At 40.5% G+C, this 25269-nt stretch overlaps 1 protein-coding gene across 4 annotated transcripts; it reads right to left on the bottom strand.

Annotated features, from left to right (window-relative positions):
• Positions 1–51: 51 nt before the first annotated feature.
• Positions 52–25188, bottom strand: zc3h13 (zinc finger CCCH-type containing 13). 4 transcript variants are annotated; one of them, XM_084401536.1, is made up of 22 exons: positions 25003–25188; positions 23485–23631; positions 23197–23306; positions 22989–23103; positions 22783–22894; positions 20880–21007; positions 19956–20000; positions 19662–19840; positions 19376–19576; positions 16127–16282; positions 13900–14258; positions 12837–13292; positions 12506–12607; positions 10258–10473; positions 8637–9141; positions 6391–6500; positions 5016–6251; positions 3990–4556; positions 3755–3898; positions 2976–3176; positions 1847–2010; positions 52–719 (listed from the first exon to the last, which is right to left on the bottom strand). In XM_084401536.1, the coding sequence occupies exons 2-22, from the start codon at positions 23620–23622 to the stop codon at positions 543–545; spliced, it is 5421 nt and encodes a 1806-aa protein (XP_084257662.1). In that variant the 5' UTR covers positions 23623–23631; positions 25003–25188; the 3' UTR covers positions 52–542. The 4 variants fall into 4 exon arrangements, with proteins under 4 accessions (XP_084257662.1, XP_084257663.1, XP_084257664.1 ...); XM_084401537.1 differs by having other exon boundaries at positions 3755–3895; XM_084401538.1 differs by having other exon boundaries at positions 22783–22891; positions 25003–25148.
• Positions 25189–25269: the final 81 nt, after the last annotated feature.

Genomic DNA, 25269 nt, shown 5'->3' with positions numbered 1-25269 from the left:
ATAGCCTTTTAAAGCAAGGTTGATACAAGCGTCACAAAACCACATTTTCTTGAATCATCTTTTAATAAAACAAGGAACCACTGAGAACAAGAGTGCTGAAACAGACTGATCACAAAAATGTTTCAAAACAAAGCAGACAAACAAGGGGAACAAAAGTTAGATGCACATAACAAATAGGTACGGTCATTTTTATTGTACATCTTCAGTACCCATTATATATCTCACAAACATTCAGCAACCGTTGTTCACACATCTGACGTTACAAAAAAACTTCTCTAAAACAATTATAAATGACAAAGTTCTTATGCAGTACATAATTATCACTTCTGATTCAAAGTTCAAGGGTCATGAAACCTTAGACAGCATCTCCACAGGCTAGTATTTCCAGTCTCTATGGTTCTGTGGTTCCTTTGAGGTTTAGGGGAGCAATCCTCCATCAGAACTGATTTAAAAGCAGTTTCAGTGTGTTATAATAATCGTTGATAGTATGGGTTAACAGCGATCTGAGATCAGTTCTTTCAGACTGTACTCACTGAGCGTGCTCAGGAGACGCACAGCTCTGCTGGTGTGCTGAGCTGTTGGGCTGCAGAGGCGGAATCAGTCTTCTCCTGTCCACTCGACTGGCTGGAAGCCATTTTCTTTTTGAAGAGACGCAAACTCAGTTGCACAAGTTCATTGTCCACCACTGGAGCGCTGGTGTAGATCTGCTTGGTTGTGCCCTACACCAGGAATACAAAAGCGTTAAACCAAACACTGAATCATGTACAATGGTAATGATTAGCAACACTTCACTGATACATTCCACACAAATAGCACCCCTCACAAGATGAGATTTATATAAGGTGTTTTGTTGTTGTTGAAATTAATACCTTTATTCAGTGTTTATAAAATTGATCAAAAGTGACAGTCAAGACTGTCAAATAATTGCTTTTGAACTTTCTATTTATAAAAAAAAAAATCCTGAAAAAATATTAAGCACAATGATGTTTCTTGAGCATCAAATCAGCATATCAGGATGATTTCTGAAGGATCATGTGACACTGAACACTGGAGTAATGATGATAAAAATTCAGCTTTAACATCACAGGAATTAATTACATTGCAAAACATATTAAAATGGAAAACAGTTATATTGAATTGTAATAATATTTCACTATATTACTGTTTTTACTGTATTTTTGAGCAAATAAATGCAGCTTTAATGAGAGTAAGAGACTTCTTTCAAAAACATCTTGCCAACCCCAAACTTTTAAACTGCAGTGCATGTGTGTTACAGTCTTTTTCTCATCACGTTGAATTTAGAATTTAGATTTGTCTGAGACTTCTTTGCAGCTTAAAGGGCACCTATTATGCTCATTTTTACAAGATTTAAAATAAGTCTCTGATGTCCCCAGAGTGTGTGGGGTATTTTGAGCTGAAACTTCACATACAGATAATTTTTTTATAGCATGTTAAAATTGCCACTTTTTGAGGATGAGCAAAAACACAGCGTTTTTGTTAGTGTCCCTTTAAGTGCAAATGAGCTGCTGCTGCTGTCCCTTTCATTACTGCCATGATGCTCTATGTCAGGAGTAAATGAAGACTGCTTTGTAGTAATAATAGGTGCCCTTTAAAAGTGGTGTAGGAAACACCGGATGGAAGTTTTTATATACACTCTTCTGTATATAAATGGAAAAAGCTATTTACTAAAATACTCATAATTGTAATTTCTCTCAATTCTTTCTTTGATACCTTGAAAATCCTGACTAAGTAGATAGTTCCAGAATAGAGCTCACTTTCTCAATACAGTTTCAGAAAGCCCAAGTTTTACAAAAGAGGTGGCCCCAATTAAAGACCTTAAGAGCACCTTGTCATTTTTCAGGAGCTGTCTACGTATGGCAATGTCTCGGCGAGCACACAGCGCCTTGCAGCAAGGGCCCAGGCTCCTCAGTAGGTTGGCCCTCTCCATTCGTCTGTTGTATGCAGCCATGTTCAGAGCACCCAGATCATGCTCTAAGAGTTTATCAGCATCTATGGATTCATATTTTGAGATTCAAGTCACTTGTTATATACCCAAATTTATGGAAGCTTGTTTCCGCCACTGAATAAAACATTTTAAAAGATAATTGCGACTTTTTATCTCACAATTGCGAGTTTACATCTCGCAATTCTGACTTTATTTCTCAGAATTGCGAGATATAAAGTCAGAATTGCGTGAAATAAAGTCAGAATTGCGAGATATAAAGTCGCAATTGCGTCTTATAAAGTCAGAATTCTGACTTTTTTTCTCGCAATTGCGACTTTATATCACGCAATTCTGACTTTATATCTCAGAATTCTGACTTTATATCACGCAATTCTGACTTTATAACACATAATTGCGAGTTTATATCTCGCAATTCTGACATCTTTTCTCAGAATTGTGAGATATAAAGTCCAATTCTAAGGGGAAAAAAAGACGGACTTTTTTTTTTTTACCTTAGAATAGTTTATATCTCACAATTCTGACTTTATAACACGCAATTGCGACTTTATATCATGCAATTCTGACTTTATATCTCCCAATTGCGTGATATAAAGTCAGAATTCTGAGATATAAAGTCAGAATTGCGTGATATAAAGTCGCAATTGCGAGAAAAAAAGTCAGAATTCTGACTTTATAACACGCAATTCTGACTTTATTTCACGCAATTCTGACTTTATATCTCGCAATTCTGACTTTAAAACACACAATTGTGACTTTATTTCACGCAATTCTGACTTTATATCTCGCAATTCTGAGAAATAAAGTCAGAATTGCGAGATGTAAACTCGCAATTGTGAGATAAAAAGTCGCAATTATCTTTTTTTTTTTTGTGGTGGAAACAAGCTTCCAAACAAATTTGTATAACTACAATTGATTACCACAAAAATTATTTTCAATACATCTGCTATCTGTAGAGCTTCGTTTCTATTAAAACTGGAGCATTCATTGAAAGGTAGATTTGCACATTCACCTTTAGGGTCTTCCAACTCTCTGGAGCACACTTCTTTAACTCTGGCAAGGAGCTGAGGCCCAGCTAAGCGTCTGGACACTCCTGCTCTGAGGAGGACAGCCCCTGGGGTGAACCGTAGCAGCGCTGCCCCGGGAGTTCTGGGCTCCTGTTTTTGCTTGGGCATCAAACTGGACCAATCTACATCAATCACATCCAGAGGCCCTGAAACAGAACATGCAAATGGTATATTATAAACAGTTCGAATGTGGGATAGAGGATTTTTGAGATGGACATTACTTAGGTATACATGCTTATGGCTTTGTCAGTGTGTGTATTAGTTTGTGAAATAGGAATCTGTGCATACTTTTAAATCTTTTTCTTAATTTATTTAATCAACTGTTCAAACTGAAAAAGTTACGTGTGGCCAGATGTGATGTTTTGTTTTTTTGCTAGAATGTCCACATTCGTTGTTATAGTCACAACTTGCATGTTTTGCATTCAATCATGAATGCAGTTTCTCAACTGGTGAGTTGCGGAGTGTGCAGTCAAAGGAAGATATATTGAAGAATGTCGGTAACCTAACAGTTGATGGACCCCATTGACTTCCATAGTATTTTTTTTCCCACTATGGAAGGAAATGGGGGTCCCATCAACTGTCTGGTTACCGACATTCTTCAAAATATCTTTCTTTGTGTTCAGCAGAAGAAAGAAATTCATACAGGTTTGAAACAACTTGAGGGTGAGTAAACGATGACAGAATTTTCATTTAAAGTGAACTACACTTTTGTGGTGTTGCGTACCAGAAATCTTTTCTTCATCTTGTTGGTCATCCCTCTTCTGACTGTCTGCCAGAATCTCATCCAGTTCATCATCACTGATTGGCTCATATTCCTCACCACCTGACACAACAGACTGCACATCTTCCCCTTTTCCATCCTCTTCTTCTGAATGAAAAAACACACATACATTAGGTAAAATTGAACAATCTTCTTATACTTCAGACTATAGTGAGAAATAGTGGTGGGGGAGACTTACCATCAAGACTATCCATTTTCTCTAATTCAGATGTTTCCCCTTGCAGATGTGAATTGTCGGCTGGTTTATCTACATCCATGAGGGCTTCTCTGGGTAACAGAGGTTCATACTCTCCCCTCTCCATCTTAATTTCACCTCTGCTCTTTGGTTCCCGGTGAGCTTGAAGGTCAAACGGAAGCATCCTTTCCCGTTCACGCTCACGGTCCCTTTCACCACGCTCACGATCCATTCGCTCATGTGCCAGCAGCCCTTCAGGTAAGAGTCGTTCCCTATCGCGCATCTCCCGCAAGTCTCTCTCTCTCATTGGATCCCGGTTGCCACGGAGGAGGGGCTCTCTGCCCCGCCCACCCCACTCACGAGGTTCAGGTTCCCAATCTCTCTGTTGGGTTTGTTGATTTTGCAGCTGACGGTGATCCTTTTTCTCACGCTCTCGATCCAACTGTTCACGATCTCGTTCCCGCTCTCGGTCACGTTCACGGCTGTCGTAGGAGCCGGCTCTGGAGCGAGCCTGACGCTCAGACTCTGGTGAACTACGACGAGAACTGTGACTCCGAGAGTCCTGCCGGTCTGTGCAAGCAGATAAAAGTTTACATGTTTTAGAGAATTCAAAACCTCAACATTAAAACATTTACAATAACAACCGTTTAGGTATTCTTTCACGCATCATTTTTTGTTCGTTTTAAATCTTGCCATTTTTATCAATGCATATTGTGTACAGTTACATTCTACACACAAGAAGCACGTTCAATCGGTTCCTGTGGTAACTTACAACAAGACCTGCTTGTGATAGCGAGTGAGAATATCCTGCATCTAATGCCAAATCACTAAATACTGAGAATGAAATGAGGCTGATTTTCCTTAGTATATTTTGTATATAGTATATATGTTGTTTTGATCGCTTGTCAATCTTCCCACACTTCCTTTCATTTTTGGTTAAACTAAATGTGAGATTCCAAACAATTCCCAACCCAAAAAATATTTTTCAACAAAAATACTAAGAAACTCAAATCTTCTGAGGAGTCTCACCTGAGGAAGTACTCCGACTGGGTTCTCCTCTCCGAAGCTGATCAATCCTCGACTTCCTCTCTCCTCCCATCTGTTCACTGACCGCTGCTCTCTCCCTCTCTCGTTCCCTCTCCCTCTCCCGTTCTCTGTCTCTCTCCCGGGAATTGCCACCTTGGAGAAGTCCTCTGCGGGGCCTAAGCCCTTGAGGGCCTTCATCCCGGTGAGCCGACTCATTGGAGGGCGAGCGTAGTCTTCGCGATGACGCACGGCTTTGGTTGCTGCCCATGCTACTGCTACGCTGCTGTTGCATGTCTGCTTGCTGCGGTTTACGCAGCATGTGTTGTGGCAGTAACGGTTGTAAAGGAAGAGACTGTATCAGCATCGGAGGGTCAGGGAGCAGCGGGGCGATTGGGGGGTCCGTACGGTCCCGGACCCCACCACGTGCACCCCTTCTGGGGAGACGCTCTGAGGGAAGCAGCCTCTCCGGAGGCCTATCAGATGGCAGGGAGGCAGAGGAGCTCTCGCCTCGCTCTGGTACGTCTTCATCAGACCAGTCACTGAAGTTGGCTTCCAGTTTAGCTGGGAAAGAACTCTGTCCAGCCATTAAAGCCCTCTGGGAGGGAAGGTCATCCTTGTTGATTGGCGGGGGTGTACGTGGCCCTCGTCGTCTCTTGCTGACGGGGGGTTGGGCTACCAGCTCGTCCTCAGAAACATCCGACTCGGGACCTCGTGAGCGCTTGCGCTTCCTTTCTAAGGCTTTCTTCTTGGGTATCTTGCGAGGTGAGAGGAGAGCCTGGGGGGCTTCGGCCACAGTGGAGGAGGGCGGGGGCTCAGGGTTACTACGGTCTCCTTCTGCAGATGCCCCTTCCTCCTCTTTACGGTTCTTCTTCAGATTTTTCTTCTGAGATTTAGTCTTTTTCTTGCCCTCCTCATGAACTACTGGTAAAGGGTCTCTCTCCTCCATGGGAGGAGGAGTGAGGGCGGCAGAAGGGAGGTCCCTCTGCTCTTTTACCCTCCTGGAGTCAGAGATGACCGTAGCAGAAACGTCTGGAGCTTGTTCTCCACGTCGCTCTGCTCTTCCTGCTCCTCTCTCACCACGGGAATCTACCTCCTCATGTCGGCCACGGCCATCTTTTTTATCGCCACGCCGCTCTTCATCCTTCCAGCGACTGGGTTTTTCATCAGTAAAGGAGCGGACAGGTGAGCGAGCGGTCTCCTGAGGACGAACCACTTGACTCAGCAGTCGGTGCTTTTCGCCTGAAAAACAAAACCATACATTTTATGTGCAAATATTCTGCATATGTGCACAATACACCTATGAGCCAGGTTATGCCAAGTGCATGTTTTCACAAAGGGGTGAAAACATAACCTTGCACTTGCTCAGTTGAAGTCTTACCTTTCTCCTCCGTGCTGTTGTAACCGTCACTGTCTGCAGGGCTAGCCTCTCGCCCTCTTTTAGGAGATGGCCGTGGACTGGGAGTGTTCTCAGCACGATGTCTCTTACGGCTGCAAGCAAACAGAAGGGCAGACAGTTTTTAAAAAACCTGAGAAAGTCTATTTTTGTGCACTACTGTAAAATATTTTAATGTTTTTGAAAGGTGTCTTATGCTAAGTAAGGCTGCATTTATTTGATCAGAAGCACAGAAAAGTAAGATAAATAATATTGTAGAATAGTATAATTTAAAATAACTTTTTATTTTAATATATTTTAAAAGGCAATTAATTCCTGTGATGGCAAAGCTGAATTTTCAGCATCATTACTTCAGTCTCATGGTCTATCAGAAATCATTCTAATTTTCTGATTTGGTGCTCAAAAATATTTAATATTATCATCAATGTTGAAAACAGTAGTGCTGATTAGCCTAATATTTTTGTGGAAACCATGATACACTAAACTATGACTTAGGATTGCAGGAAAGATACACAAAAAAAAATACAGAATTTATTTGAAACAATTTAATGCATCTTTTTTTAATTAAAGTATTAATTTCTTCACAAACTGAGTGTTACTTAGGGCGTTTTCACACCTGAAAGTTGCACCAAGGTTCACGTTTTGATACATTTTAAACATTCAGTAAGTTTTGGTTGGGTTTCACATTGCAATTATGCGAGCGCACTAAAGAACTTTACATGACATACTTGCATCCTGTCGTCATCATCTATGTGGGCTGCATCTTGATTGATTGGTTTGTAAACAGACGTGCGTCTGACGTCAGCATGTCGTAATTTATGACAGCATGTTGCAGGTAACTTTGACATCGTTGCCACTATACTGTTATTACGCCATTACTCCCTTCAGCACCAACTATACTCGAGGCTAGTTCAAATTCGCCAAATGACCATCCTCGTTGTGCGAACATTTTATCGTCGCTGGCAAGAAAGGAGGAGAAGACTGCAAGCAATCCTGCGAGAACCACCGGAACTTCCTGTAAATGGTCTGAAAGTCCGAACCATACAGAAAATGCTTTCACACTAGAAACGAACCAAACCTTTGTTCAGTTTGATCCAGACCGAAACTAACTCTTTTCGTCTGACCAAATTTCGTCTGTTTGGTCCGGGGGAGGTTTCACACCTGTAATTTTGATTCGGATCAAACTGAAAAGTCAGAAAATCCAGACCAAACAAGGTAGGAGTGAAAGGGCCCTCAGTACTTCTTACTGACCCCAAAGTTTTGAGCAGTTGTGCAAGTGTACAGTCATTTTGTCAGGATCACAAAACATACTGCTTTATTAGAGAACTTCTGAGCTTCTAGAGCCCCTTTCACACAGTGCGATGATCCCGACAAATTGCCGGGAAATTGCCAGAACGCCTTCTGTGTGAACGCAAACACGACCCGGGATTGATGCCGGGTCGGGGACCTAGTAACATTGCCGTGTGAACGCACTCTCTGATTCCGGAAAATCACTGGCAGTGTGAATGAACCGAAATCAAACGAACCCGGGTCAAATCCCGGGTCACTTTATCCGTGTATTTTCCGGAATCTCTGTGTGAAAGGGGCTTAGGTGTATAAGAGTAAATTATGTCTGTGTTCACCATAATATTAAATTAATACTGAAGTCGTCTGCAAGATAACTTTTTCTATTTCTATAGCCAAACATTAAGTTGCAAGATGGTGCAAATTAGCTTTGGATTTAAAATATGATTAAATAGGAATGCATGATAAATTGATACAATATACTGGTTATCAGCTGTTGTTAGAGATATTTAAATTTACTGGTATCAGTTGATATTAGATATCTCTGATACTGGATATTTTACATTGATATTTTCCTGTATTTTTACATTTAAATGGCCTTTGGAATCAATTAAAGGTGTTGTAATCTTTGGCAAATCTTTTCACAATGATGTGATGTCAATTCAGTTGTAGAACTTTAGTTTTTAATTTATGTGGATAACGACACATTTTAATTTTATATGGCCAATAACATGAAGACTAATTATTGGCTAATCATCAGAAAGAAAATGCTGTTACCTTATTATGATAAGAAAGACACTGTAAAATGATTTAAAAAAGTACCACCAGTATGTAGTTATGAACAACAAAGTGTTAAACATTTTAGCAGCCATGCAGTAATATTTACTCAACACAAGTATTACAGAGAGTTTGTACTTAAATGTGACCAATAACACTACAGCACTTACGTGTTCTTTCTCTCTTCATGAGCATCTCGGGCAGAGCGGTCGTCTCGTGGCTCATCTCTTCTGTCCCGCCTTTCTTCCCTCCCTTTCTCTCTCTCCTCCCACTCCCTCTGCCTTTCCCTCTCTCTTAGCTCCCTCTCCCGTTCCCTCTCCTTTCTTTCTCGTTCCCTTTCTCTCTCTCGCTCTTCTCGCTCTCTTTCCCGCTCCTCCCTCTCTCTTTCCCGCTCCCTTTCCCTCTCTCGTTCTCTTTCCTTCTCTCTCTCCCGCTCCCTCTCCCTGACTTGCTCACGTTCCCTTTCAGCCTCTCTTTCCCGCTCTTTCTCCCTCTCTCTCTCCTTCTCTCTTTCCCGTTCCCTCTCTCTTTCTCTTTCCCTGTCCTTCTCTCTGTCACGGGTGCGGTCATCTCGTCTATCATCCCCTCGATCGTTCCTTCGATCATCTCTCCTTTCATCACGCTCAAGGTCCTCGCCGCGGCTCTGCTGGCGGCCAGGAGAGGGCGCTCTTTGTTCTGTCGAACAAAGACAAATTTCCATCAACACCACAAAAAGTTGCTCTCCATGCCCTCTGATGTTAAAGGAATAGTTCACAAACTTATGCACTTAATTCAAAGTTTTGACCCCCCAATATCTGAGCCCTTGAAGGCCGCTGGGTAATTCGCTCCCTGAATTAACACATTGGGGGAAGCATTCAAATAATCCTATGAATGGATATTATAAAAAAAAGCAGAATCGAATTATAATGTGAATCGTCTCGAATCGTTCTGAATTGAATCGAAAACCTATGAATCGTGAATCAAATCAATTTGCTGTCTACCCAAAGATTCACAGCCCAACTGCATAGTCTTCACTTTAAGAATTAAAATATACATTGATTCTTATTATAACTACTAAAGTTATTCAGTTAAGAGCAGTGAGTGATTTTGTCTGCCTTTTGTTTAACATTAATGACACAAACAGCAGCAGATATTTGCATTAGGCTTTAAGATCAAATGTAAGACCGCCTGAATCCCCAAGTATACTTTGCTCATCTGTGTTCTGCTCCATCTCACAGCGCGCACACAGAAAGCGTGCGGGGATCAGTCTCTTTCGCAGTTTAATGCACTTTTATTAACTCTTTTTAAAATAAAGCATGTCCCACAATAGACTGCATTTTACGACAGTCACGTTACATGATTTGACTGATTTGGATGAAGCTTTTAAGGCTTTTATGGTATTCAAGTGTCAGTGTCTCATTCAATTAGTAGTACATCTTCAATTTCTACTATAAAGCGGCTCTCCAGTGTGTTCATGTTTTTAATCGTGGATATCTGACCTCGAGGGACTGAACAGAAGAAAAGAACCGGAGAAGATTTCCACGTCAAAGAAGGCGGAGCCTCAGAGCACATCCACCTAATACATAATCGCCACGAACCAATGGTATTTCGAAGGCATTTACAGCTAGACTGTTTCAAACTGCTGAAATGAACACGAAACAAACTTGGCCTGATTTTGTTCAAATTGACATCGCACCAGTTTGTTCTTCAATTTCGCTTGAGGTATATCGGGGCCTTTATGCTTTCTCCAATAGCAGGGCCACAGAAGTTGGAATCTGCCAATAATAAGAACATGTCTTGCTTATCAGTCACCTCTTTCTCTGTTGTCACGGCGATCTCTCTCTGCATGTCCTCCTCGCCGTTCATCTCTGGGCTGTTCTCCTCTCGGTCTGTCGTTGTCATAGCGATCACGATCAGTGTTCCTCTCTGAGCTCCTCTCTCTCAGGCCACTGCTGCGGGACTCCCAGCTGTCATGCCCACTAGCACTGCTAGCGTCAGTCTGTGATGCTCTACCACCACGAGATGTACCTGAAACACAAAATTCATCACATCCTCTGCCTGAGTATTTTAAATAAAATTTTCAAGGTCTCATTTTATTCCATTAATCCTTACAAAGTAGCTAATTATTGTTACATTTAATGAAAAGTATGTTACATTGCTTTCAATTAGCATTTTTCAAGCTGAAGCGCTCCTCCAGCTTGCAAGTGCATCTTTTTAAACTTTAAAGTGGTATTTTTGCTGTGGACAAGCGCAAGACAGGATTCTGATGTGTAAAAACAGCTTAAGTAATTTAGCAACACAGTTGACAGCTTGTTTTAGGTGTGTTGCAATATACCAGTAAGATTACTGTTACTATGATATATAAAAAAAGAAAAATGTAAGTTATTCCTACACATATATGATATATCAAATTATTCACTGTCAGTATTTATCTTAAATTGAAATTTAAAGAATTTGACTGACATTAGTGCAGCATAATTATGGCGAAAATCAAAATCGTGATTATTTTTGGTCAATGTTGAAATCACGATTATTGAAATCAAGATCAAAGTCTTATTTCACTACATGAGTAATTTTAAATATCAATGAAATTTCACAATTATCGATACTTCAGCAAAACTAATACTAGGTTAATTTATGTAAGAAAAAGGTCCTCAAAATAATTACATTATACAAGTAAACAGTCAGCAATATAATAAGATCAAAGAAACTAATTACAAACAAAACGGGACAAATAACATACAACAGAACAGAAGATGGTATTCAGATAAGTAATAACAAAAAATGTAATAATCAAATGTAAAAATCAAAACAATGCATATAACACTGCAAAGTCTTACTGTACACATTAAATATAGATTAATCCTTATTAAAGCTAATCAGTCAAGATCAGTGAGTGATTTTCCTTTGCCATTTGTTTGATTATCATTAATGACAGACTGCAGGTTTATTAGGCTGCTGTCACTTTAAGAGCTAATGCACAGATCCAATATACTCTTACACACGCGTTTTCTTTCTCAACTGTATACGTTTACTTAAGACATGACCCACTGTGTTTGCGTGAATACTAGGGATGCACAGAAATGAAAATTAGGTTTTTGTTTTTGTATAATTGTATTACTTTAATTAAATTCAGACATTTTATTGAATCTGAATTAAAAAAATACAAGCCAATAAAATAATATAACCACAATTTTATTCAAAGTAACACCAAAATTGGATAAATATATTAAAATAATATTAATTATCAATATATTATTTTTCATTCAGTTCTATGCAACAGAAACAGATTTATTTTTTGACCAATTATCAAAATAATAGTATAGTCCAACAAAGGCAAAGCTATTATTATTATTATTACTATTATTATTATTATTATTATTATTATGTAAGCAGAGTGGGAAGCAGAGCAGTGAATGAGATAGTAGCATCATTTTACCAGCTCTCCCAAGCACAGCTATACCACGTTACAGCACAGTATAGGGCTATTGCAAACAGAACAGTTTACTACAGAGAAATTTCATGTTGGCAGGTTATTTGAGCCGATTTTGCTTTTCCGGTAAGCGTGAGTGGTACATGACTGGAACGTTCGCTTGGGCCTTGAACACTGAGCAGAGCAAACTGGGTGCCGGTACAGACTTACCTGCTCGGTCAGAGTTGCTTTGAAGTTGTGCATCTATGGAAGCGGAGCCACATGCAAAGTTACAAAAAAATGCTGTGAAACCTGAGTGCTGAACACTGAGGGGCAAGGCGAGCTTTTTTCTCTTTCGGCCAAAAACTGAAAATGACATTTTCGGCCGATTATTTTTTTTTTTTTTTTTTTTTTGCAGGCCGAAATTTCGGTGCATCCCTAGTGAGAACTCTCCAAAAAGGCATTTTGACATTTTTGTGTGTACGCATTTAGGCAGGTATCCGAAGCCCATTTGCTTATCTGCATTCGCCTTCGACTCGCGCACACAGAAAGCCACCTAGGGAACAGTGCTTTGCGGCTTAATGTGCTTTTAATAACACTGTTTAATATTAGACACAGTTACAGTAGACACCATCTTACAATACTCACTTATTTGGCTGATTTGGAGGTTAAGTTTGAGAGCACTTTGAAGGAAAGGAAGGTGTGCTGGCTGGAGGGAATGCGGCACAATAATCGTATTACCTCGATTATCTTGTTTTCAGTATCGTTGGAAGCCAAAAATCGAAATTGAAAAACAATTCTGATTAATCACATAGCCCCAACTGATATCATTACTCATTAATTTCAAAATTTCTATAGATATCACAATAATATTGTTATCGTGAATTCTTTTGGGCACAATAACCATGTAGCGAAATTCTAATATCGTCACAGTTTTTTGGATGTAGCTGACAAAGAATGTGAGCAAGCATCTTCTCACCTTTCTCTGTGGCGTCTGATCCACGGCCCCTCCCTCTGCCTGTTCTTTCAGCTCGGGATTCGTTCCTGTTGTCCACTCTGCTCTCATTTCTCATTTCCTCCCTTCCATGTCCTCTTCCATAATTCCTTTCCTCTTGGGTTGTTGTATCCTTCTTTCTATGGGGTTCATTTCTTTCTCTCTCTCTTTCCCTCTCTCTTTCTCTTTCCCTTTCCCGGTCCCTTTCCCTATGCTCCAGGGATTCCCGTCCTGAACGGTCTCGCGTTTCAGCTGCACGGGCATCCCGAGTGTCTTTGACCTCCCCGCGGTGCTGCCGATCTTCTCGGACATCTCGTCTATCCCGTTCACTGCGGCGGTCTCGGCTGTCCCTGCAATCACGCTCATCTCGGGAAGAACTCTGCTCGATATCGTAGTCTCGCTCATCACGGCTGCTGTCTTTCTCACGTTTCCCGCGGCTCTCTAAGGGCAGAAAGGAAATTAATTGAGCAACGGAGTGCATCACGTGTATCAATGTTTCCACAAAAATATTAAGCAGCACAACCTAATGATTTCTGAAGGATCATGGGACACTGAAGACTGGAGTAATGGCTGCTGAAAATTCAGCTTTACCATCACAGGAATAAATACATTTTAAAATATATTGAAATACAAACAGGTATTTTTAATTGTAATAATATTTTTTACAATATTTCTGGTTTTACGATCAAATAAATGCAGCCTCGGTTAGCATAATAGACTTCTTTCAAAAACAATTACATTTTTTTTTACAAATCCCAAACTTTTGAACGGTAGTGTATTTTTACTTGCATTCTGTCATAGGAACCAGTCGATAAATAGAATAATGCATGTGTCATGAACCTAAAGGATTTGTTATATGGTTCCCAGTTAATTTTGATTGTGTGCCGTGTTTCAATGAAGACAGTTAAGTCAGCTGAGACTCTGAACAAGTCACTGACTTTATGGATGGACTCATTAAAAAGAAAATTGGCTCATTTGTTCGCAAGTCATTAACATCAAAAGCCAAATACTCTAATGACTGTGTAATATATAAATATGTGTCTCTCACCATCTCTGCGCTCATGCCGCCTCTCCTGCAGTGCTGGACTCCTGTCTCGCTCCGCTCTCCCCCTCTCCCTGCCCTGCGAGCGGTGACTGGCACTGGGGCTGGACCTGCGATGGGCGGGAGTTGGTGAGGGGTCTCTCTGAGGGCTGAGTGGAGAGCGGGAGCGACGCGAAGACTGAGCGGCAGGGGGTGAGGATGAGGACGGAGGAGGAAGGTCTCGGTAAAGAGGAGAGACAGAACCCCGTCTGTGGCGAGGGGATGGGGAGTGTCTCTGGGCCGAGGAGCCAGAGTGTGAAGAGGGAGAGTGGTGTTGTCGAGAGAGAGGGGAGGGGCTGCGGCGGTGACGGGGTGGAGTTCTAGACCTGAAAGAGGAAACGTATCAGATGAAATTGATAGCTGTACCCACAATATCTCTAAAACAAAATAGTTATGCAAGTTAAACATCAGGATATTCCACTTATATCTGTCAGCTTGAAGGGACTTAAAGTCCCTGTAAAGTCAAAATTAAGTATGTGTTCTGAGTTTGTCAGACCACCGAAAAATGTGTTATTAGCCACCCAGCCCAATTTCAATGATTAAAAAAGCCGCCAAGTAAATAAAATAAGCTATCAAAATCTCGAAAAAATGAGCAGTAGTCTCAGCTCTCAAACGCTGGGGGCGTGTCCGCTGGCTGCGATGAAACCATGCCCACTCGCGGGAAATATGACTCGCGCACAGCTCGTGCATGTCGGCGCGACGGGAGGATGAAGGCCGAAGCGGACAGCGGGAGATAGTCGGTTCGGCCCCATTCACCAGTAACAGCGGATTATCAGTGAATTCCAGTTGTCTCCAACGAAAGTAAACTATCCTGATCTCTACAGAGGCGGGTGTGGTGGTGATCATCAGCTCTCCATCAAGGTAACGTTAGCTCTTCACAAGATAAATCCACCTCTTCTTGATATGATCATTTTTCGGAAATTTACCGATCTGTTTTCTAAGTGATTGCATCCAGGGAATACGCATTTACATGACGAAGGCATAGCTAGAGCCGTGGGCATAGTGGCTAGCAAACTGTAGGCTGTCTGATAGTAACTCGCGATTGAGCGATAGGCTTAGTGACTCCGTGCGTCATCAAGTAGGGGCCCAATCAAGCTCAGGGGGTCGCAGTGCGTCATCGAGCCGCCGTTTTAGCCCCGCCCAAAAAATCCGGCTCACAGCAAGGGTGAAAAACTGTTAAACGGTCTAACTCCACAATTTAGTACTTCACAGTTCTCAGTCTTTGTAACATGTTTTAGCAATACATTTCTAGCACTTATAATGTGTTTAGAATTTTTTTGTAGAATTGCCTTTACAGGGACTTTAAGGCCGTGACACACCAAACCTACATCAAAGAACAAGCAGTGACAAAAGCCGACTGTGCTGTCACCTCCCGTTTGGACCAAAAGATTGAGCTTGAACACACAGAAGACAACAGCCAACTAGCATGAACATTCTGTGCCTGTGTTAGAGGAAATAACTGTCTATAGCAGCAAGTGGCAGTAGTCTATATTCATCATTCAAAATGGAAAACAAAACTAGGACTGCAGCTATACAAACCGTAAACAAAGAAGCTCTTGCTTACCATTTTGAGTATGAATCATGTCGATCACTTTCTTCATTTCGGACAGTCATGCTGTTATGAAAATATTTGCGTATTGGAATGCTCAGGTAAGATTAATATGTAAAATTAGAATAGCCTTCTGTGTGTGCACTCTCTTCACTTTCGCTATTCTCCTTGTGCACTGGTTTGCAAAGCTGAACAGCCAATCAGAATGATCGGTCTCACAGACTGCCTAACACTGATTCAACATGATCAATTGACCAAAACGCCACCGGCTGGCTCCGACACCCCAAAAACTGATCTGACAGATGCTTACCAATGGCCCATCGGCTTGGTGTGTCAAGGCCTAAAGAGCCATTACTCCAATCAGATGTGTCACACATGAACCTTCAGAAATCATTCTAATATTTGATGAATAAAAAGTTTTTTTGTAACAATGTAAAAGACTTTACTGTCAATTTTGACAATTTTTTTACCAAAATGTATTTTAATAAAAAAAAAAAAATTCTTTAATATAATTCTTTAATTTTGTTTAGGATTTGATTGATTTTGACACTTAACTGATCAAAATACTGCAAGGCTCAATGATATCTCAATGATATGTCAGAAGTGACACTGGATTAACAATTATTTAAGTGCAGCTCTTCTCACCTCTGCTGCGAGGCTTGTTTTTGGGAGGTGGGCTTGGGGGATGATGACTTCCTTCTGGTTGGGGGAGACACTTCCCTGGAGGGTGGGGAAAGGCTTCCAGAACGTTCCTCTGATGTTATTGAGCGTTTGGCTTTGTGGGAACTATCTGATCGGTCCCTGTAAACAAGGAAAGGTCAAAGATTGATATATTGTTTTATTATATTCAAACTAAATTATATTTAATTTGTTTTCACACACCGATAAAGCAGATACTATCAACTGAATCTGGCCCAGCACTATTGAAATGCACATAAACACATAATAGCTGCATTTCCACTGTTGGGCCAAAAGCGAGCGTGCTAGTACGTAACAGGGCCAGTTGCATTTCCACTTGGTACTTCCGGGGCTTAATCGGGCCTCTTTTGGGCTTCCTCAGCCCAACTGCCAGGGTTTTTGGTCGCTGAATACCTTGGTCCAAAGCAGACCAACTGGGACTTAACCATTTAACTCATATAACTCCTGTTTTCTGTCAGTGGGCTCCCTCCGTTGCCCTGGCTAAAAGAATAACAGTATAGTCAGACAGGAGAGATCTCTAAAAACTTCCTCAGGCCGCATAATGGTGGAAAATTAATAGAAATGTTAATTCTTTTTAAAGAACTTTGACAAATGTCAAATTTTATCAACATTTTTCTAAATGTGTAAGCCTTTGGACGATCCTGCGACAAATAAATGGAAGCACGAGCAACTGAATAAGCACGTGTTCTCTTTATATGTAGGTTTCAGTCAGCTAGTTGTGTGGCGTTGTTCTATGGAAACGTGTTAAGGACAGGTTTTAGGGTAACGCTGCAGGGCTACTGGCCCAACAGTGGAAACAGCCTGATTTTACCCTCTCAGCTCGAGGTCCAAGGCTATTGGCACCGCCCGACACATTAGCCGCGTTTCCACTGTGCTAGTGCGTGCCAGGGCCAGTCACGTTTCCACTGTCACTTCCGGGGCTTGATCGGGGCTTACTCGGGGCCAACGGCCAGGGTTTTCTGGCCTGCCGAATACCTTGGTCCGAAGCGGGCCAGCTCGGGCTAGAGGAATGGTTACGAACAGAGGCGGGGTTTACCTGAGTGGGGAGACGGCAGCGCCGGATGATTCTGTCAGCATTAAAGACTTCAAAACTCACTTTCATGTTTGAATGCCTTCTGTTTGTGATCCGATGTGGATTCTGGTCACCGTATAAGGTAGAAATATGTATACGCGATGCAAAAGTCTATGCACGCTAACCAATACCATAACAAACATAGTAAATATGAACACTTGAAGAAATCAGACAAATCATAAAGGCTATCACAATCATGCTTTTATTTTATCTGTCAGTAGCCTACGTCTCGTCTCTTTATACCGGACTACCATAAAATAAAGCAACTTTCTTTTCGGGAGCTTCCTCTGTTTCTCTGACTGAAAATATCTGTAGCCTACTGGGAATCGAGAGAGTGCTAAAGCTCCTCAGGTCGTATTTTTGGTGGCATATTAGTAGAAATGATCATTCTTTATAAATGTGATGTAGCCTAAATATGTCCTGTAACTACCAAATAAACAGAAACAGCCTCGACTGAATAAGTCTGTCCTCTTTCTTTTGTGAAATAGACCTAACGGTAATTTATGTGTGTGTAATGTGCAATTTTTACATAATTTAATTTATTATGATCAATGTATCACTTTTTATTGTAAACCTGTGGTAAAACATCGAAGGTTGGGTTTTAACTATTCAAGTAAACAACAAAAATGCCAGCAAACGGTCGCTTTTATCATGTTTGTTTTGCGATCACGCTGTTTCCAGTGATTTCTTTCTGATTAGTTTTCTGATAAAACTTCCATTAGTTGGTGAAATGATGGGTTAGAGTGACGTTGTTCCAGAGAGGCGTGTTACGTGCGTGTTTTAGTGAAGCGCTGTGGAGCTTCTGGCCTGACAGTGGAAATGCAGCAGATTTTGGGCCCGGTGCTACTGGCCCAAGGCTATTAGCCCGGCACGGCCCGTTTAAAGCCCTGGCTCGCACTGGCCCGACAGTGGAAAAGTGGCTTATAACAATCTATTAGTGCTGTCACGATACCATTATCTCAGTAGTCAGTACCAAACCCAGAACTATTTCATGATTATCTGTTCCAATGCTGGTACCATAGCGAGCACTATTGGGAACACACTCCCTTGACCTCAACAGACATGTCTTTGATTGTCTTTGAATTGTCAACACTGCAAAAACAATACATATATTGTTATATTGTAACATTGTAAATATAAATATACTCAGAGTGCAAACACAAATATGCAGAGGAAGGATTCAAAGCAGCCATTTATCAAATGGTACAAAATAGATGAAATCCTGCTGATCCTGCAGAAAGACTGGTATAATCACATTTTTACAATTTCAGTATCACTTTTAAAGGTCCCATATTGTCAAAACTGAAGTTTCCTGGCTTTTTTCATGATAACAGAGGTCTAGGGTCTATGTAACTACCATTTTGGTAGTTTCAAAACAGTCAATCCACAGACAAATGCACACAGCCTACATAAAGTAGCTGTGCCTTTTCATAAGCCGTTGTGACTTCTGTAAAAATGTGACGTCAGAACTACTCAGTCACCGCCCTCAGTCACCACCCCAAGCACTGCCCACCGTCCCTCTATCCTGTATCCCTCTAAATCTGCGAGCAGCATTAATGTAATGGTAATTATAATACTCTTACAATAACGGCAAAAGTAAAAAAAAAAAAGTAAAAAAAAACATCTGAAACATCCTTTTGTAAGCGCGTTTGAGGAGGTGGTTGGTCGTTTCCTGTCGTCACCGATTCGGGGTCTGAGTCCGGCTCGAACATATAAGGCCAGATAACATTTGTCAACATCACACAGCAATGTCCATCTTTACAGGTGTTTTATTTACCTTATTAGTGAGCATCACCAAGCCACAGCAGGCTACAGCATACATGACCCTAGTTACCTATGGTTGGCCTGGCCGTGTGTCACTCAGAAAACAACAGGCCAATCAGAAGAGAGGCTCATGAATATTAATTAGACAGGCCAAAATCGACCTGTTCTAGCAGAGCTCCTGAAAAAGGAGCTGTAAAAATATATTGAGATGGTTTTTGGTACTTATACCGCAAATATATATTCTTAAGGACATCAAAACCTAAATAAATCTCCAGAAAAGTGTACAATATGGGACCTTTAACAATACTACAATGTATGAAACTTTATGTTTTGTGCATTTCTTTTTAAGGTGACCATACCTGCGCTTTTCTTTTTTCTCTTTGTGTTTCTCCACATCTCGTCCTCTTTCTTTGCCTTCTTTAGGTTTGTCATCACATTTCTCCTTGTTTTTGTGTTTATTTTTGTGTTTCTTCCCAATCACTGGGTTCTCCACAGGGACAGGTGGAGGAGGACTGGGCGTCCGTGGCCCTTTTCTTTTTCCATGGCCACTCTTAGATGACCTGGTCAAAAAAGTAAATAGCAGTCAAGTATTTAAATTGATAAAAATCAGTTTAAGTTCAAATAAATGCAGATAATTTTCCAAACCTGCTGTCTGTCTCCTCTATCCTGTTCTGGTCAGATACTGGAGAGGAGATGACTGAGGAAGTGGAGGACTTTTTTTCTTTCTTTCCGGAGTTCCCACCTTTCCCTGCTCTATGTTTGGGTGAGCCGCTGGATTTACGGGACGAGGGTGAACCCTTAGAACTGGTGCGCTCAGGAGAAGCCTAAGACAGATCAAGAGCACACCAAAATAAAACTCCAAAGATGTAATAAAAGGCTAATTAATACTAAAATTAACATTAATTTTGACTTTCTTTTGTCTGTGTTCAAATAACTTACCCTGTCCTTAGAAGAACTACTGGTCCTGGTTTTGGAGACTGGTTCCTGTTGAGAACATACATGTCATTACTATCTGTATTGATAAATTCAGAAAAACTCACATTAACCTTCTTTCAATATTTGGAGTTAATGTCATAGAAAATGTCTATGGTAACAATTTAATCAGTAAAACGACTGCAAAAGCCATGATTCAAACAACTTTACAGTTCAAATGTAGATTGACAAAATATACTCTATATCTAATTCCTCCTTTATTAAGCATTATATGGAGGTAATATGAAAAGAATATGCCATCAAATATGCCTTTTCTGACAGTCCATTCCCTTCAGATAAACATTCATATAAAAAAACAGCTCCACGTTTTTACTTTGAACAGAGTACCTGACACAAACCTTTGTTTAAAAAAATCAAAAACAAAAAAACATTATGTGGGTTTAAATTGCTGGGCTCCAATTGACCCCAGTGGGTAAAAAATATTGGTAAATTTGAGGGTAACAGGAGGGCCAAGAGAGGGAATGGAATATGTTTCACATGTTGCTTGCTAATAAAAAGTTGTCAATTCGTGATACTTTCTCATCTCATAACTTTTTAATACTTAAAATATACTTAAATATACAACAGAATGGATTAATTCAGTGATTGGTATTGGTGATCGTATCGGCCAACACTGCTTCCAATGATCGTAATCGGCCCCAAAAATCTTGAACGGAGCACCCTTATTCTGAAAGTTTAGTCATCAGATTAAGTCCTATTGCAATTCCTGTTTTTCCGTCCCCAAATTTAAGAACTCTTGAAATTATAAAGAAAAAGTCTAATACCATTTAAGATATTGAAGACTTTTTATGGCCTTAAATTTGATTTAACTGAATTTAAGACTTTAAGGACCTGCGAGGACCCTGCAACGTGCAACCCAATCTAATATACCTCTTTCTTGATGATGATCTCTTCTCGTTTGTCCATGTTTTCCTGTTCCAGCTTCATCAGCTCACGTTGAATCTTCTGTCTCTTCATTTCAAGAGATAACTCGTAATCGTAGTCACCGTTATCGGAATCTAGTAAAATCAATGACAAATATATAACTGCTGGGAAAAAATGGCAAGGAGACAACGAAGCATTACCTGTGATGAGAGGAAAGACCGTACTGCATTCAAAACCCCTTCATCAATCCATACATTTTAACAGAAGTACTGGGATAAAAGTTTATAGCTCAGATATAAACACTGAAGTCTACAGTAGCGACCAAAATAGAGAAAATTATCTCTTGAAACTAACTTGATGCTTCAAATAAAGTGTGTATTATTACATTGTTATATCAGAAAGTGGTGAAAAGGGCCAGTTAAAAAAAATTAATTGTCACTGAATCATTCATTCAAAAGATTTGTTCTTGAAGTGTTTGTGAGTGAGTCATTCATTTTATGTTTTTTTTTTTAATTATTAAAAAAAAAATTCTAATAGTATTTTTTTTTCTAGTACATTACTTGGTTTTTTTGTTTCGTTGTCTGGTCAGATTTGTGGGAGATTCACGATCTCTGTTTGAAACAAAAAAAGTGATTCTCAAGAATCGTGCAGCGATTAGCATATATATTAGCATATAAAGCAATCAAGTCTCTTCAGAAGACTTGGATTAAACTGCTCGATTAAAATTCTTGTTTAAAGGGACAATGTGTAGTTTTTTAGGTATTTTACTATTTAAAATCAATATTTTTATTCATAAATATGTCCTCAATGGTGTACAAATACCTCTGCCAATGATCTGACTAATCCTCATAAACGAAGAATTTATTATCTTTATATAAATGGGACGTGTAGGTCCACGGAGGCTTCCATGTAGTTCTGCCATCTTGAAAAACTATAATAGCAGAGAGGGACAAAAAGTACTAGGCCAACGCGTTTCCACAATGCGTTTTCGTTCAGAACCAGCGTCACGTGACTGAAGCCAGCAGAAGCGGAGGAGCAGAGCAGTGAGAGACGCTTGTCACTGCCCCGGCAAGTTTAAAAGGCTGCACTGTACGGTTATTTATAATGGAGGACCATACATATGCTGAGTCACAGGATAAGGAGTCCTCGTCATTGAAAAAGTCCAAAATAGACCGTAAAAGGAAACGTGACCGGAGATTACAAAAAACAAGGGTTAATGTCGGGATTGCTTTTTCCAGGTGGAAAGAGCTAATGCAGGAGAAAGCTTTCAAAAGAGACGCTGAAGTTGCCTGCTTTCTTCTCAACAGGTAAGTCAATGTTACGGTCTTAATTACAAGCTTTTTTTTCGTTGCTTGGTTGTGTACTTTATTATATAGACAGTAGAACATTTATAGTTAAAAGTTAAACAGGCTCTTTGATGAATAGCAGCTATTGAGTAAAGTAGAGAAGGCACTGATGATGATGATGATATCTAACAATGCACGTACTTCAAAAAATATAACGAATAAAGAAGGCATCACTACTAATTACCATTAGTTCATGTTTTTCACAGTCAGTAATTCATACTGTAACATTCTTTTATTCGTTGTGTCAAGTTGCAGTTTGTTTTAAATAACAAACCTGTTCACCCGAAGGAAAACTCGATTAAGTAGAAGACTATTTTGGTACATAACGGCTACCGTAGATGCAACACGCATTTGAAAAAGCGAGGCGCTGGAGAGCAGTATTCGTTTGAATGCAAAATACAATTTCACCGCTAGATGGGAGAAATTCCTACACATTATTCTGGGTTTGGAATGAAACGAGGGTGAGTAATTGATGACAGAATTTTCATTTTTGGGTGAACTATCCCTTTAAATGTCTTCTAATCAGATACATCAACTTTGTGGGTACTTTGGAGAATCTTCACCTTCACGACTGGCTTCCCAATCTGCTGTCTCCTCCTCACTAGCAGGAGTGCGTTCCTTTGTGATTTTAATATCCTCTTTCTCCCTGTGTCTGCCTCGGGATGAATCTCGCTGCTAATGAGAAACAAAATGTCAAAGAACTCACCAAAAACAATCAGTCAACAATGGCAAATTGTCCAAGCAAATGTAAGCTGTTAGAGCAGCCTACTCTGGTTGTAGGTGAAGTGGGTTCGTCTGCGTCTCTTTTCTGTGTGTCACCATCTACATCCTGTCTCTTATTCTTCATCCTCTCCCTGAGATCCCCAGGGGGCCTCTCGGCTGACCTGCAGACCAGCACACATGCAGAACGTAAAGCATTCGGCCAAGAATTTGAGCAGGTACATTTACGAAACAGCATCTCTTCAATGGAATCTCACCTGCTGAACGTTCCAGAGAAGCCTTTTCCTCGTGATGGGGTTCCATGTGTGTACCGACACGTGTTACCGTAACTGCAGTTCCCAGTTTTTAACCAGTTTCTACAATGAGTCTGCAAGGGAAGACAAATGTGGGACAGTCTGTTGCATTTATACACTTTACAAGGGCACCTGGACCAAAAAAGATTTTTTTTAAACCCAGTGAGCTACTACCTAGATACCAGAAATACTTTCTAGGTAGGCAGCTCACCAAGTTTCCATTGCTCAATAGCGGGTGACGAGTATCCCTACCTCTGCTGCATTACTGGCCGTGCTGGGCCCGAGTCTCTCAAACACGCTGGGCCTGCGGGAGGGGGTGGTTGTGCTACTGCTGCTGTCCGATATGGTCTTTGAATTCTCCACTGTAACCTTCCGCCTGATCTTGGACATTCTGCAGGGCTGCATTAGAAAAATGGCAAATAAAAGGCACCAGCATTTTGAAGCTGAATGCAGTGTTGTAGTTAAGACCAGCTCACTGAGTCAAGTCACAGAGACCAGAAGATGGTCAAGTCCGAGTCAAGAATAAGACCAGAAGAGGGTTGAGGTCTTGTCAAGACAGATTGAAGACGATGAGTTTGATTCAAGACACAGTCCACACGCTCCAGAGTGCATGACCAATGACAAAAAAAAAAAAATAATGGCCTAGGCTTTGTTAGAGACCAAGAAAACATGGCCTGTTGAGTCATGTACTTGGAAGCATGTGGACTATGTCTTGGCTCAAACTCAACTCTCTTCTGGGTTTGGTCTTGACTCTTGTTCTCAACTACAACACTGGATGAATTAGGCTACATTACATTAATTCTAAGGTCACATTCATATCTAACTACCTCAGCCTTCAGCCTATATTATTGTGCTATTCAAGTGGAGTCTGAAATCTGGAAATGGCAACTTCCGAGCACATGAACGACCAATTGAAGTCATATTTACAATATGAATATTAGAATATTAGAAACTTGGAATTCTAGATGAGACAAGAGTTCCTGTGTTGTGACGTTGGAAGGGGAGTGTTGAACAATGATAATATAGGCTATATAATATAGCTTTAGTCTAAATAGAGATCAGAGCCGGTAGCCTGTTAAATCACTAAATTTTCAGTTTCAGATCTAGCTTTTGGGATTTATTGTTCACAATATAATTCATTTGTTTGGTCTTATGTACTTTAATGAGTGGGCTTCCACACTTTTTGACCAGACAATGAATGTCCCTGACTTTTCCAGTCGGTCATGATTACTGTGTGTATTTTTGTTTTAAAAACTGTAACGTAACTTACAAAGATTGCAAAGGAAGATTTATGTCAGGTACCAATGCCTAATATCAAGAGATTTACATAATTATAATATACTTATTTGTGAACAAACGTCTCCAAAACGACAACAAACTTCCATGACTTAAATATTTTTCAGACAGAAAAAATAATAATAAATCACAATTTTAAAATGATTTGATAGTTGCTGTTTTCCCGTGGGAGCCCCGTTCATTGTAAACACTCGCACAAGCACAATAGTCACATTTGTGCAAATGCGACTGCCTACCTCTCTCTATAAGATGCATTAACAATATTATAGCTACTAGCAAGGCATGCGAGGTTTCACTAAAAAGGTGTTTTATAATCATTGGCGTGTTTTAAGCAGTCATTCATTCGCAGAATGCCGCGGTAGAGCAGCATATAATGCCGCGCGGCCTACACTGATAGCACAAGCCTCGATACCGACCCCGCTGAAACTGCTGCTGATTGACCCGTAAACAAATACAAACAGGAACTTAGTTTACCCGAATATGAATGATGCGTCAAGTCCAGTTTCACAGACTGTTGGGGATAAACTCCTAATCACATGCAAAAGTCTTGCAAAGCGGTCTTCCCCTTAGCCGCCGTCATGATGCTGGCGAGACAGCGCAAACTGCACACATACAGCTTCCCGAAGTACTGAGGAGAGGAGGATTCTGGGAAACTGGAGGGGGTATTTTTGGTTTGTTTGTTTTATATTTCGTTTAAACCGTTACTTTAAAAATAAATAAATACAATATGCGTGGAAAATA

The sequence above is a fragment of the Rutilus rutilus genome (genome assembly GCF_951802725.1).
Source record: "Rutilus rutilus genome assembly, chromosome: 2".
NCBI classification, from domain to species: Eukaryota; Metazoa; Chordata; class Actinopteri; order Cypriniformes; family Leuciscidae; genus Rutilus; species Rutilus rutilus.
Note: the sequence above shows the minus strand (reverse complement) of the source record. Positions and strands in the feature narration are given on the sequence as shown.

Excerpts from the sequence above, each read along its gene's own strand:
- zc3h13 (XM_084401536.1), bottom strand. The coding sequence starts at position 23,622 with ATGTCCAAGATCAGGCGGAAGGTTACAGTGGAGAATTCAAAGACCATA. Across the intron at positions 14,259-16,126 it reads AAACAAGCCTCGCAGCAGAG|GTCTAGAACTCCACCCCGTC; the intron begins GTGAGAAGAGCT and ends TTCCTCTTTCAG. Across the intron at positions 4,557-5,015 it reads CAGTCGGAGTACTTCCTCAG|ACCGGCAGGACTCTCGGAGT; the intron begins GTGAGACTCCTC and ends CTGCTTGCACAG.